Source organism: Gadus chalcogrammus, chromosome 19 (genome assembly GCF_026213295.1).
Source record: "Gadus chalcogrammus isolate NIFS_2021 chromosome 19, NIFS_Gcha_1.0, whole genome shotgun sequence".
Classification (NCBI taxonomy): domain Eukaryota; kingdom Metazoa; phylum Chordata; class Actinopteri; order Gadiformes; family Gadidae; genus Gadus; species Gadus chalcogrammus.
Window position 1 is genome coordinate 9,317,740 of NC_079430.1, and position 13,102 is coordinate 9,330,841.

The window sequence follows — 13,102 nt, forward strand, 5'->3', positions numbered from 1 at the left end:
CTGTATAAAGCTTATAGGAGTGAACTGTGTAGATACACACACAAACAGATACACACACATCCACACTGAAGCACACACACAAACTATGTCATATTAAACTTCGAAAAAGCTGTACTTCATATTTGTAGGTTGCCTTTTGTGATTGAGCTCTTTATGCACAAGCACTTTCCAGAGAGTATGTTCAATGATTGTCTTAGGGTACAGTTTTGGAAGCTTTTTCCACATTAGTGTCATTTTTCGAAGAAAGGTGTTTCACATGTAGATGCCTGCCTGCGCACTCATACATTTCTGACAAGATTTGACACATTGTGCTTTATTACTGTGTTTTGAGATGGAGTGGAAGTGAGAGTGGTCTTCCAACTTTGGAACCAATCGGTTTCCTCGAGATAGCTACAAACAATGCGATTGGTTGAATAGATCCATCAATCACAACTTAAAGACAAGCTCAGTAAAACCCTTTTCCAACCGACGATGCAGGTTTTTAAATAAAGCTATAATCTTTAATAAACACATTTATAAGCTTACCTTTCCACTCAATGGATAATTTTGAGAAATAACCAAAACTGCATTTACAAAACTGTTTTTAAGATTCATTAAATACATCTATCTGACCCAGGAGTAAAACCTTTCTCAGCAACACCTAATCCTATTTGAGAGGAGTCCTTGCTGAATATAATATGGCCCATTTATCTACGCAAAGCAATCAGATAACAGAAGCTTGCGAGCGTAATTGATTGATCCTCTGCAATCTCACTATCAATCTGTTTACTAAAAGGAAATCTAGTATTTAGAGGTCTTATCCCCATTCTCACTCGCAGATATATATTTTTGTTGTCTAACAATGTATCAGAACTGATGAGGAACAATTATTCTCATGGCACATTATTTTAGCCCTCCCCAGTATCTGTCTTTTTAATTGAAACACTCCAGGAATGAGCAGCTGGTGGTGATATTAGAGGCGTATCATTAATCCACTGTCCTCACATTCGGGACGTAACCGAAATTACCTCTGATGCAAGCTTGGCAAAGACGTATTGTTGACTGCAGGTGCGAACACTGATATGTTGGTTGTTCCCTGTCATACTGTGAGGTGTGTTTGCGAATTTGCTAAATAGATCCACCCTCCCTCTCCTTTTTTTCACATGGTCCATCTGTTGCACGATAAAGAATCTTTTTAGAAATAGGTTCTTAGTTCTCAGCAGGGGAGACACATTTCTCCTCTGGCTCCCCCTTCTCTGCATGGATTTAAAACTGGAACCATGTGGGGGGGGAGAAAGGTGTTTCCGCCCAACACATCGACACAGTTTGCCGCACACCCTCTTAGCGTAATCCTTCCTTGGTATTTTCTGTATGGCGGCATGTCTCTACGGAGCTGGGTTCTGGGGAGATGAACATCATGACTCTCTCCTCTCTCCTCCCTCTGCTCCGCACTGCTCCTCTCCTCTCATTACCACAACGCTTTAATGCCTTATGGTTTTCTGGCAAATTAATTTTAATGCTCCTCTCCCTCTATTACTCTGCTCACTGATGGTTAAATGTAGGATCAAGCATGTCGTTAAATGAACCACTGGGTCCCACTTTAAACTCTCTGCAAGCAACTAACGACCTAGCTCGCTAACTAACCGTCTAACTAAGTTGCTAGCAAGCTAATTCAACTAACTCACACTCTATCTGTCTGGCTGTCTGTCTGTCTGTCTAACTAAACAAATCCAATGTAATATAATGCTAACAGCTTCAACTTCTATCCTACAGAATATAAGGGTTTTATGTATTCAGTGATACAATTCATCTGATTTTATAAAGCACCGGCAATCAAGTTTTTCCTTAGTCAGAGGCCTTGAACTCAAATAAAATGGAATTACATTTAGTTCAAGGCGGTGTAGGGGGCGCATTAAATTGCAACCTTGAATCCCAACTGGGATCCCTGTGCAAGGCAAGATATCCTGGAATAGATTGGTGTTTCAATTTTTTCCCCTCCCCCCCACCCCTTCTTATAGTTGAATGAATTCAGACTAGGACATGAGACCATGATCGTATCTGCATTCCTGTGGGAGGAGATAGAGGAGAGAGGGGCGATAGATTAAGATGAAGCGTCTCCAGTTACGCACCTAGTCCGTTTCCTCAAACGTCTGCTGTTTATGTGCTCCTTACTCTCAGTAATGTACTGGTTACAAAGTGTGTGTGTGTGTGTGTGTGTGTGTGTGTGTGTGTGTGTGTGTGTGTGTGTGTGTGTGTGTGTGTGTGTGTGTGTGTGTGTGTGTGTGTGTGTGTGTGTGTGTGTGTGTGTGTGTGTGTGTGTGGGGCTGTGTGTGGGGCTGTGTGTGTGCACGCAGACGCCTGCATGTGAGTCTGTGAGCATTTCTGCTTGTGTGTGTGTGCGGTAAATGCATTGTTCTAGGTGAGGGAATATTGATGTTTGTGCACATGTTTTCATGTGCTCGGACATGCATGCATGTCTGTGTGTGTGTGTGTGTGTGTGTGTGTGTGTGTGTATGTGTGTGCTTGCGTGAGTGCATTCATGTGCTGTACATGCATGTCTGTGTGTGTATGTGTGTGAGGGTGTGCGCCCATGCACTTGCTGTACACGCATGCCTGTGTGTGTGTGTTTGTGCGCCCATGCATGTGTTGTACATAAATGTGTGTGTGTGTGCCCGTGCATGTGCTGTACATGCATGCCTGTTTGTGTCACGGTACGGGTAGGGGTAGGGGTAGACTGTACGTGAGTGCTTCTATAAGTCACGCTGACACTGCCCCGAACACATTAAAAGTTAGCTTGTTCGTGCCCAAGCACTCAGAGGAACCTGAGTGGAACGTTGGGTTCTTGGCTGGGGACGATGTAATTCCTCCTGTGTGTTTTTGCGCATGCAGCAATAGAGCCACAGTCCCTAATTCATAACCCCTTTCAGACGCAGCCACGCCACAGAGCGTGCGGCCCCGAAACAAGATTAGTCTGTCAAACTGGTTTCCCCCCACGATATTAGATGTATTTTTTTCATCCATAGAATTCAAGGCTAGACATTTTCTAAGAGAGTCCTCATTCAACTTTTCCCTTTGTTTTTTTGTGTCTTGGGATCTGGGTTACGTTTCTGAAATGCATTCGCTACTCAAGAGAGTTTTCTCAGGGTAGTAATTTATATTTCAAGTGCATGTTAAGTGGCGTCGCCCTACATTTTAATTGTTAATCCCTAACACAAAATGAAGTCGATCCGTCCCCTCCTGCCAGATGACAGACGCACACGTCCATTGTTATATTGATTCACACCACCTTAAAAAACGAGCACGTCTGAGTATCCTTGTAGTGGAGTGAAAAAACAAAAGGAGAGAGGAAGACGTGCCATACGGCGGGCAGGTCGTAACCGCTGAGCGAATTTTGGCAACAAACAATAAAAACCTCAATACATGAAATAGCGTTATACAAGTGGATGGTGGCACTCAGCACTGTGTGGGCGTAGGACAATGCTGCAGTGCACAGCAATCTGCTTTGATATTGACGGCCCATAGGGGATAGCGAAAGTGAACCAGTACATTTTATTTGTATTTACAGGAGTAAAATGGACGCATTATTTCAAAGAAATTGCCTTATCCCTGCCAGGGTAGGAGGTTTCATTCCCAATGGTGCCGCCCTGACAATGTAATGTATGCAGTCGAATACGCTAGGAATCAAAACTTTCCACAACATCCAGCATGCATATTGTATTTTATCCTACCATATATGATATAATACTATACATCAGATAATATATAACGATAAGTAAGTCTAAAAGCTGATAATACTGTCAGGTTTTTCTGGCAGATAAAGGTTCTGGCTCAAAACTCCTGGACAACATTGACCGTCTTCTAGTTCATGGTTTCAACCACCAGGTTCTTGTTTAACTTACTGAATCGGTTGAGCGGACCCCCTGCCCACACGTGTACACACACGCTAATACACGTACGCAAACACACACACACACACACACACACACACACACACACACACACACACACACACACACACACACACACACACACACACACACACACACACACACATAAACACACACACACATAAACACACACAGCCATGCACATATGTACACATGGCCTTTCACACTATTGCTGCAACGTGATTCTATCCCCCTATTATGAAAAACTCAACATTTGAAATAGCTTTAATAGCCTGAGCTTTAAATACAATTTGAACTGTATTTTTATTTTTACTTTAGATGTAGCGGATATCTGAGGTGGCAGCTCATACTCCGCTCAACCAGCTTAATATCTGTCTATGCCATCGCTCTTTCCGTCTCAGACACACTCACACACACACACGCTCACGCACACACACACACACACACACACACACACACACACACACACACACACACACACACACACACACACACACACACACACACACACACACACACACACACACACACACACGCCTTACCCAACCTGCCCAGCCAGGGCCGAACATGGGATTTCACAGATGAACTGTGCTTTCGATCAGAGCGGCCATCTGTTCGCCTGGTAGCATGTCATCTTGTGTGGAAACATTATGCCTGGGGCCTCCCAGCTATCTCGATAACAGAGCTAATCCGATCTGGAGTAGTCCACGCGCACGGTACTGTAACTATGAAATCATCTCTTTTACATTCTCCGAGGAGATTACGTGGTGTTGTGATAGCCCCCCGCTACTCTGGTGTCTGATCTTCACTCACTCTGACTGGGGGAAACTGAGTTAGTGGGAATTGAGTTAGCCCCAGAGCTAAGAACGCGAGTGCAAACATCCTTGTTTGCAAGCGGCTGTTCTGTACTCTCTCAGTACATTAAGACGTTGTCATTTAATTCGATTAAAAGTGATTGTTGGCTCTCTTTTTTTGGTTTTTCGTCCATGTCAATTATGTCTTTGGAAGACATTTTGTGTTTGTTTATTGTGCGTGTGTGAGTGTCTATATCTCCGTCTGAATACTAATCCACTTTTGCATATTATCGCACATCCCTGCTTGCGTAAATCCAATGTGTATCTTCCGTCCGTGCTTATCTGCTATGTAAAGCATTAATCAACTTGTTAAACAAACTGGATATCCGAAGATCTGGAAGAAACTTCAAGTGTTGTTTCATTCTTTACTTATCTGGGTCTATTTAATTTGGATACATGGGGATTTTTGTCACTGGGAATGGCGCCATTGTATTGGCAAGAAATTGGCACAGATAAAGTACACAACAGAACGCACAAAATCCCATGCATGAGTCAATCAGCTATTGACTCAGCTGATTCTAAGATTATGATCTTAGAAACAAAATAGGACTTCTGTGTTGAAGAAAAGGCCTTCAACACTGGAATTAAAAATGTGGTCAAATTAAAGATAATACTGAATAAGAACAGAGAAAGTGGGCTGTTTCACAGAATTCCATTACTTTTCCCTTTAGCATCGATGTTTTGCAAAACTAAAAACATGATTATACTTTTCCCCAATTAAAATCTTTTGGTTGACAAGTAAAACACCTCCTTTTATATTGCCACCACTTTGTAATAATCATACTTTTGCTGTGGGACAGGTGAGTGACGATAACAGTCGATAGTGTCAAAATAAATCACAATCAAATCAAATCCCTTCTCAAATGCTCCACCCTTTTAACCCTGCTCCTTCCCAGAGCTCTTCTTTAGTCAGTGAAAAAACATGGACAGCCGACCCTACCCCTCGCTCACCTTTTCCCATCTATCTTTGTCTCCTTTCCCCCCCCGTCGCCCACGAAACTCCTTCCCTGACACCCTTCCCATCTATCATTCCCATCCCGTGTCCCCTCCGTTCACCTCCATCCCTCTCGTCCCCTGTCCACCCCTGTCCACAGTGTCCCGAGGGGTTGAGGCCGATGAAGGATGGCTCGGGTTGCTATGACTACTCGCGGGGCACCGACTGCACCGACGGCTTCAACGGGGGCTGTGAACAGCTGTGTCTCCAGCAGCTGGTGCCACTGGCGGAGGACCCCAGCTCCAGCAACGTGCTCATGTTCTGCGGGTGAGTTTTGGAACCACGGTTGGCTCAAAGGAAAACTGAACATGACAACCCGGAGGGGGTTGAGGTTGTGCTAGCTCAGGGAAATTGGGAAAACAGCAATCGAGGGTTAGCGTCTGGGGTTATACTAATCTCTGATCCAGCAGTTCCATTATGCTATAGCAGAATAATTCCGAACTTCTTGGGGGAGACGGCACAGAGCTTGTGCCTGAAGGCGAAAACTGAAATGTGTGGAGTTATGCCATGTCTCCTGTATTGTTACGCCAATATCCTACCGAATTAAGAATCATACGCAAGATGGATGTGTATTACTTACTATGTTTATTTCTAAGTGTATTTCTACATTTTCAAGTCTATACAATTTTGATTTGAAACCTTTTTAGACACGTTGTCTAAGAACGTTGGGGCGAACGTCAGGATGTTTCAGGTTGTCGTCTCACATGCTACGGGAATATGTTACCAGTGTTTGCTGAGTTTGTGTTCTCCATCTGCCAATTACGCGCTTACTTCTTTTTGCGTTTCAAGTATTTGAAGATATATCAAGAAGAATAAAAATCTATAAAAAACAATTAACAGCAGGTATGGGGACTCACAAATAACTGAGTATTAGTAAACTGAAGTGTTTTGTGAGTCTCTTCAATTCTAATCCAAATTGACTCTGAACATATTGCTCTTCTATTTAAGTGTTTCTTCTTCTGATCCCTTCCTTTTCCCAAAGGGTTTTCAGGTGTTTTTTTTATATTTGCTTCCTAATTTGAGTTTGTGGGGTCAGGGGATGTCGAGCAATCCTATCTGAGTGTGCCCCTGTGATGTCCCCAGAGACAGTAATTGTGATGAAAGGCTGTAAAAATGAGGTTAAGGAAAACATTTTCTGGGCAGCCCTCACAACCCTCACAATTAGATTTTCCAGCCTCCTTTTCCCCAGACCAAATTGAAATTGAAAAAGTTACAATTAAGTTTGAACCGTAAGGTGCCGACTGCACTAAGAAAAGTCACGAAGCACAGGTTTAGCTTTAAAAAAAAACAAACATAAATTACACTTCTATATTACGTTTAAATGGTCAAGGGTAATTTGCCACAGAACATGTTTTTCTCAAGTAGCCTCTTGGCTTTATGAAAGGAGTTGAATTTGTGATTGTCTTTAATAAAAAAAAACAGGGTTTGTGAAGGCTTACATTGTACATATTTTTTATTCAATTTTATTTTGGTCGAATTTTATTTTATTCAACCAATAATTTATTTGTAAATTTATTAAAGCAATTATCAGGACAAACTTCCTTGGATATAGTTAACAATATTTTCAGGAATCTATAATGAAAAATTAGATATTCAAATATTCATTCATCATGAAACAACTTTTGGGGACGTTTGGGGAAACAAACCTACGATAACAAACTACATACCACCCATAAAACCTAGTCTTCAGAAATACTGTTACGCCAACACAGCCCAACTGTTTGTGCTAGTGGCAGAATGTCAGCCCATCCTCTCCTGGGAGGAGACAATCTATGTGTGATTACATCACAAACAGACACCAGCTGACTGCCCCGAGCAATCATGGCCCGAGTTGGTCCCAGGTGAGAAAACGCGCGGCGGAATCAAGCTACACTTTTCAGACCACGCTTAGATTTCAGCACACTACACTCACTGCTCTCCGTGTAGAAACTGTTTTCTCAAATGCACACTTGATGCAGTGGATTGTCAAAGACCGCAGCGTCCAAGGATAAGGGAAGCAGGACTTGATGCAGTTCTGGGTTTATTATGCAGATTTAGCACAGCTTTGGGTATTAGACGGAGCAGGGGGATGATAATTCTTTCCTGCTTGTCTTGCGGGTTGGTGGCTTTCAGGATTTCCTGGAGAAATAGCTGATAAGATATTTCAGATACATCTGCCACTTGTCAACTTTATTTGTAAAACCCTTAATCACAGTCACAGTCTCAAAGGGCTTAAAGTAAATAAACAGTGAAGTAAATATCCGTTATTTCAGAGCGTAGTAAGTATTCTTGTGTCTCGTATAAATCTCATTCGGCGCATTGGATATTAACAGACATTTGACCAAATGAATGAGATGTAATCCACTAATATTATTATTATTATGCAAATATCCAAACCCCAGTTACATATATGGGCTTTGAAATAGTTTCAGATTCAACATGTTTCAACATGTAGACTAAAATATACCATGACATTATATGCAACCCTCAACACGTGAATTCCTGCACACATGAAGTCTTGTCTCAAAGGCTGTCAGTATTTTTAGTGGGTGAAGTTCTTCTGCAGAGGTTCCGTCGAAGGTTATTTAGCAGAAGGGCTTTCTAGCTGATCCACTGAGCACAGTTAGCAAAAGTGTCACCTAAGCACTGCTAAAGCCCTTTAGGCTTTATATCTTATTCTGGGTGTGAGTTTGAGAAACTGTAAAAATATGCAATTATATATTTTAATAATTTCATTCCATTTATAATATTTGAATTTAGAAGTGTTAAACGATTATAGATGATTTTTAAATGGGGGATTGTGTGTTGAATGGAAATTTTAGGGGCCTATCTGTTAATTGTTTAGATATTTTAAATCATAAGTATATACAGCGAGTACATATTAAAATACAGACACTTGTGTATTCTTTTATCAGTTTAGTGTCTGCTGTCAACAGGGCACACACAATAAAACGACATCACTGAAATTCATTCAATCTGGAAAATTGTTCCATCTCAGCCAGGTTACTGGACTGTAACGTAAAGGCCTTGATTAATCTCAGCGTGATAACTCAGCTGGCCAGATCTTTGGGTGTATCTTAAATCCCCGGTTAGTAATATAAAAAAATAAAATAATGCATTCTGGGTAAGGAAATGAAAAGCACATTCTGTTCTCCTGTTCAGATTTATTTCCAAGTTTCAAATGATATGCTGTGGCTCACATCAGCCCCCCCTCTCCACCCGTATGTCTGCTGCACACGGGATGTGACCAGACGGGGGGTGAAGCTAGTTTCATATTCAATATTTACTAGATATTTTGCTGCTCAATGTCGCCTATCACCTATCTGCTGGGTAGAGACAGGCGGTCTCCGTGTGCGTTACTTTATAGGAGGAATTCCGCTTTATCTGTTTTCTATCCATTTCCACCGTTGCAGTAGTAGGCTATGCATCTCATGCATAGCGTGGGTGGGAGAATATATCTGAGTATCATGTATGGCTATGGGACATGGTTTTAATTATTTAGCAATTGTATGTCTTCACAGGGCCCGGATTGCTATCTTTGACCTGTGTTTATGTGTGTGTGTGTAAATGTTTTATTTGCATCCAGGGTTTGAATAGATTAACCGTTGGGATTGTTGAGTTACAGCTGAACGGTTCTGGGTTTGAACCCCAATGTCAGCAGATCTTTGGCATCCTTGAGCAAGACGCCCTAACTCCTTCTTGCTCGTTGGTTAATTCTTAAATAATGAATGCATTAATTGATGAGTTAGTTTTGTATTAAAGTGCCTAGAACTAAATAGGAAATATGCAGTTCATGTTATGAACACAAATTGTGTTTCTTCAACCAATTATGAAAAATATCTGTATTTTTATATTATTTATAATATTAATGATGAAACATTTTATTGATAATGCGATTATGCAAGCCCTCAGACATTTGACGTGATGAGATGCAAAACACAGGAGTCAAAACAAACAAACCAGCCAAACATCCCCCAAAAAGTCACATGTGGCCCCCCTTTTGACACATTTGATCGTTTTCTGCTCCCGTGTCCAAATTTGTAAATTTTAACCTCGGGTTGCGTTGCGTGTGCGTCACCTTGACAGATCCGCCGTGTCCTCCTCAGGTGTGTGCAGGAGTACAAGCTGGCGACAGACGGCCGCTCCTGCCTCCTGCAGTCTGACAACTGTGAGGGCTCCAAGTGTGTGAGACAGGACGTCCGCTTCAACGACACGCTGTTTGGCGAGATGCTGCACGGCTACAACAACAAGAGCCAGGAAGTCAACTTGGGCCAGATATTCCAAATGACCTTCAGGTAATTAGTGGACATGTGTGTGTGTGGGAGAGGGGTGGTGTGTGTGTGTGAGTGTGTGTGTGTTTGTGAGTGTGCACCGGAAGAATGACCAAATGCTAATCAGCGTGAGTGCATACTAGCGTTTGCATGCTCGCACAACAAGTATGTGCACACTCATACACAATGCACATGCACACATACATACACACACACAAACACTTGCGCACACATGCACACACCTAGTCGTAACCAGGTACTACTCTTTGATGGCAAGTGTGATTAAATCTGTGCATGGAGAGTAGAGACGCAGAGAGATACCCTGACTAAGATGGTCTGACACCTTGCTATCTGAACGATCGCTTGACCTCTGTAGCATGGCAGCACAGCGCTTGACTCTGTACACAGATCCACACACGACCACGCACAGAATACAAATCCACATGCATGCCATGAAATGTAATTACTAGAACTACTAACATTACTGTGTTAACCAATAATTGTTTTACATTTTAGAGATATAATAGTATATATTTAAGGTATTATTGGGATCACACAGAGGCATACAACACTAATATCAAATGCTTACGAAGATAATGTAGTAGAATATACCCAAAAACAAAACAAAACGTTTCCAAAGAGTCCGTCTGCCCGGTCTGAAATGGTTAGGCTGAGCCTGTTCTACAGACCGGCCTTGATAATCCTCAATGCGCCCTCGGCCAGAGCTGGGAGGCACGGGGGGCAGCAGGGTTCTTAAGGAGCAAACTGTGGTCAGAGATGAGGTTACAGACGCTCATTTAATGCATGACTGGGTCCTGGAGAAGGAGGCCGTGTGGCTTTTGGAGCATCGCCAAAGATGTGTACTTGATGTGGTTGTAAACAAAGTCAAATACGGGCACTTTTTGCGCGTAATTGTGCACGATGTTGTTAGTGCTATTCATCACTTGTTTTGGAACTGAATGGACAAGGATGATTAGGAGGAATAATTGTGTGCTTTTTTGGATGCCCTGAACACTTGAGAGTGGATAGAATAGCATAGCACGAGCCAATTGTCCTCTTTGAAATAAATATATGTGTGAATGTATGTGTGTATATGTCTACATATCTACATCAGCTATATCAAGTTGTAGACTAAGTTCAAGTGTTTTATTGTCTGATGCACAGAACAATACAGAATCAGACTGGGCACTGAAATTATGTTGACAAGTCAGTGGCCACTGCCTTTTTAGGGCACAATATTCAAACAAATGCTGGACAAAAATAAAATACATGTATAGATAATTAGTATATGCTACACATGAACCTTGTAAGATGGCACAATTAGATTGGTTCGCTATCTCAGGATATTGGGATATATCCCATGATTGAGATCTCAAACTCGGGATATTGTAGTGTTTCAATCCATTGATTTCTGTTTTAGACTGGTTTCTCCGGCGAGATGAATTTCACAATACCATTGAAGACATGGAAAAATACGAATTTAACAAGTGTTTGGGGAAATTTTGCCTGTCAGCGAGGAAGCACGACGGGGGATAGCTCGTTTGTTATTGAGTCTGACGTAATGGAGAACGAAGGTCGAGGGGGCTATTCCCCACCATTCACCTCGCCTTGGGCGAATCATTTTAAAATATATTATAGAAATCAATAGTTACTGTAATCCTGCAATATTACTGGAAAAAATAAACAAAATTGAATTATGTACAAATTAAAATTTTGTGGATCAATTGATATAAAATATATCTCTTAAGTAGTTTTTATTAAATGCAGTTGCAAATTCATCAGAGTCAGAGCTCCATGCTTAAGATCCGTCAACCCACAGATCGGGACAGTTTTATGGGCAACAAGAAACCAGTTGCACCAAAACGATATATGTAAATATGATTTTTTTTCCCCCACTATCAAGATTCGGTCAGCACTATTCAGAATAAACTGGAGCTTATGCATATCCCTGCTGGGGTTTTCTGTAAAACGGGAATGAAGTAGCACAGGCTGAAGGAGATTAAGGCATGGGCGAACATCTGGGCGTCAGGGGAACGATAGAGCCAGGCTGAGCTCTGAGATGTTTTATTAAATAGTCAAATTAAATCTTCCAAAGTCATGAAAACGCAGGGGGGGGGGGGGGGGGGGGTCAAGCAAGGCACCCATATTAGTGAGTCAGATGTTGAGGTAGATTAATTGAAGCAATTATACAAGGACAAAAAACGAAATAGTATAACCCAACAAGGATGAAAACTTTTTTCATGGTACAAAATACCATTCCACCCAAGCCGTTATCTCCCCCATGCAGGTGATGTGGTTTTGCCTTAGCTGGGCGCTCTGGGCTGTTTGTTATGTACAGCCGGGTGTCATCAGCATAACACCCAAATGGCAGCCCTGGTTGCACTGATGATAACACCGGGGATACACGTTTTATCCATAGAGTCTTACCCCTCTGAGCGAATACAGATCAGTGTGGAGCAGCTAGGGGATGGTGTTGCTCAAGTATTCTTAGGGATAGGGCTGAGGACATTGGGGAGATATCAGAACCCAGAACGTTTCTAGGAGTCAACACCCCTGGTCACAAAACAGGGTGACCGAGCACAGATGGTTTATTTATCATCGATGTTTCCTGCCCAATCTGAAGATCTGAGGAATAATGTCCTTTTCATGAACCAGAATAGGAAAAAAAAAAGTAGATTCATTTCAGTTTATAATCGTTCAGCAATATTCAGGTTCAACCTTATTTTAAAGTCTAAGTGCACCTCCTGTTTCAGAGTTATAGGGAGGAGGATGACATGGTTACGACCCAGGCCAACGTGGTGATACTTTTCAAAGCTAGTACTGACGTTTTGTCTGCGCTTTGTAATGAGCAATGTGGTATATTAATTATACACGGTGGCGTTATACAGTACGTGTTACATGTATCCTAAAAGTTGAAGCCTATCTCAGACACGGCCATCAATGTCAACCGCTGCCGGGACGGCGCGCCACACATCCTCACACAACTCGCCCTCAGTCTCCTTTGTCTTGAAGTCGAATGCCTCGGAAAAAAGGCCCTTCGACGTCCGGGAAGAACCTGATAAATACGCCTTTTTTCTCTAAATGATGGTGTACCTCCTGGAACAAAATGGCATATTA

At 42.1% G+C, this 13,102-nt stretch overlaps 1 protein-coding gene across 2 annotated transcripts in view; it reads left to right on the forward strand.

The window, feature by feature from the left end:
- Nucleotides 1-13,102, forward strand: part of LOC130372422 (astrotactin-2-like) — a 270,954-nt gene that overhangs the window by 172,270 nt on the left and 85,582 nt on the right. For both annotated transcript variants that reach the window (XM_056578419.1, XM_056578420.1), the window contains 2 exons: nt 5,836-6,002; nt 9,821-10,009. In XM_056578419.1, the coding sequence (XP_056434394.1) occupies nt 5,836-6,002; nt 9,821-10,009 (356 nt within the window). The remainder of the gene's footprint in view (nt 1-5,835; nt 6,003-9,820; nt 10,010-13,102) is intronic.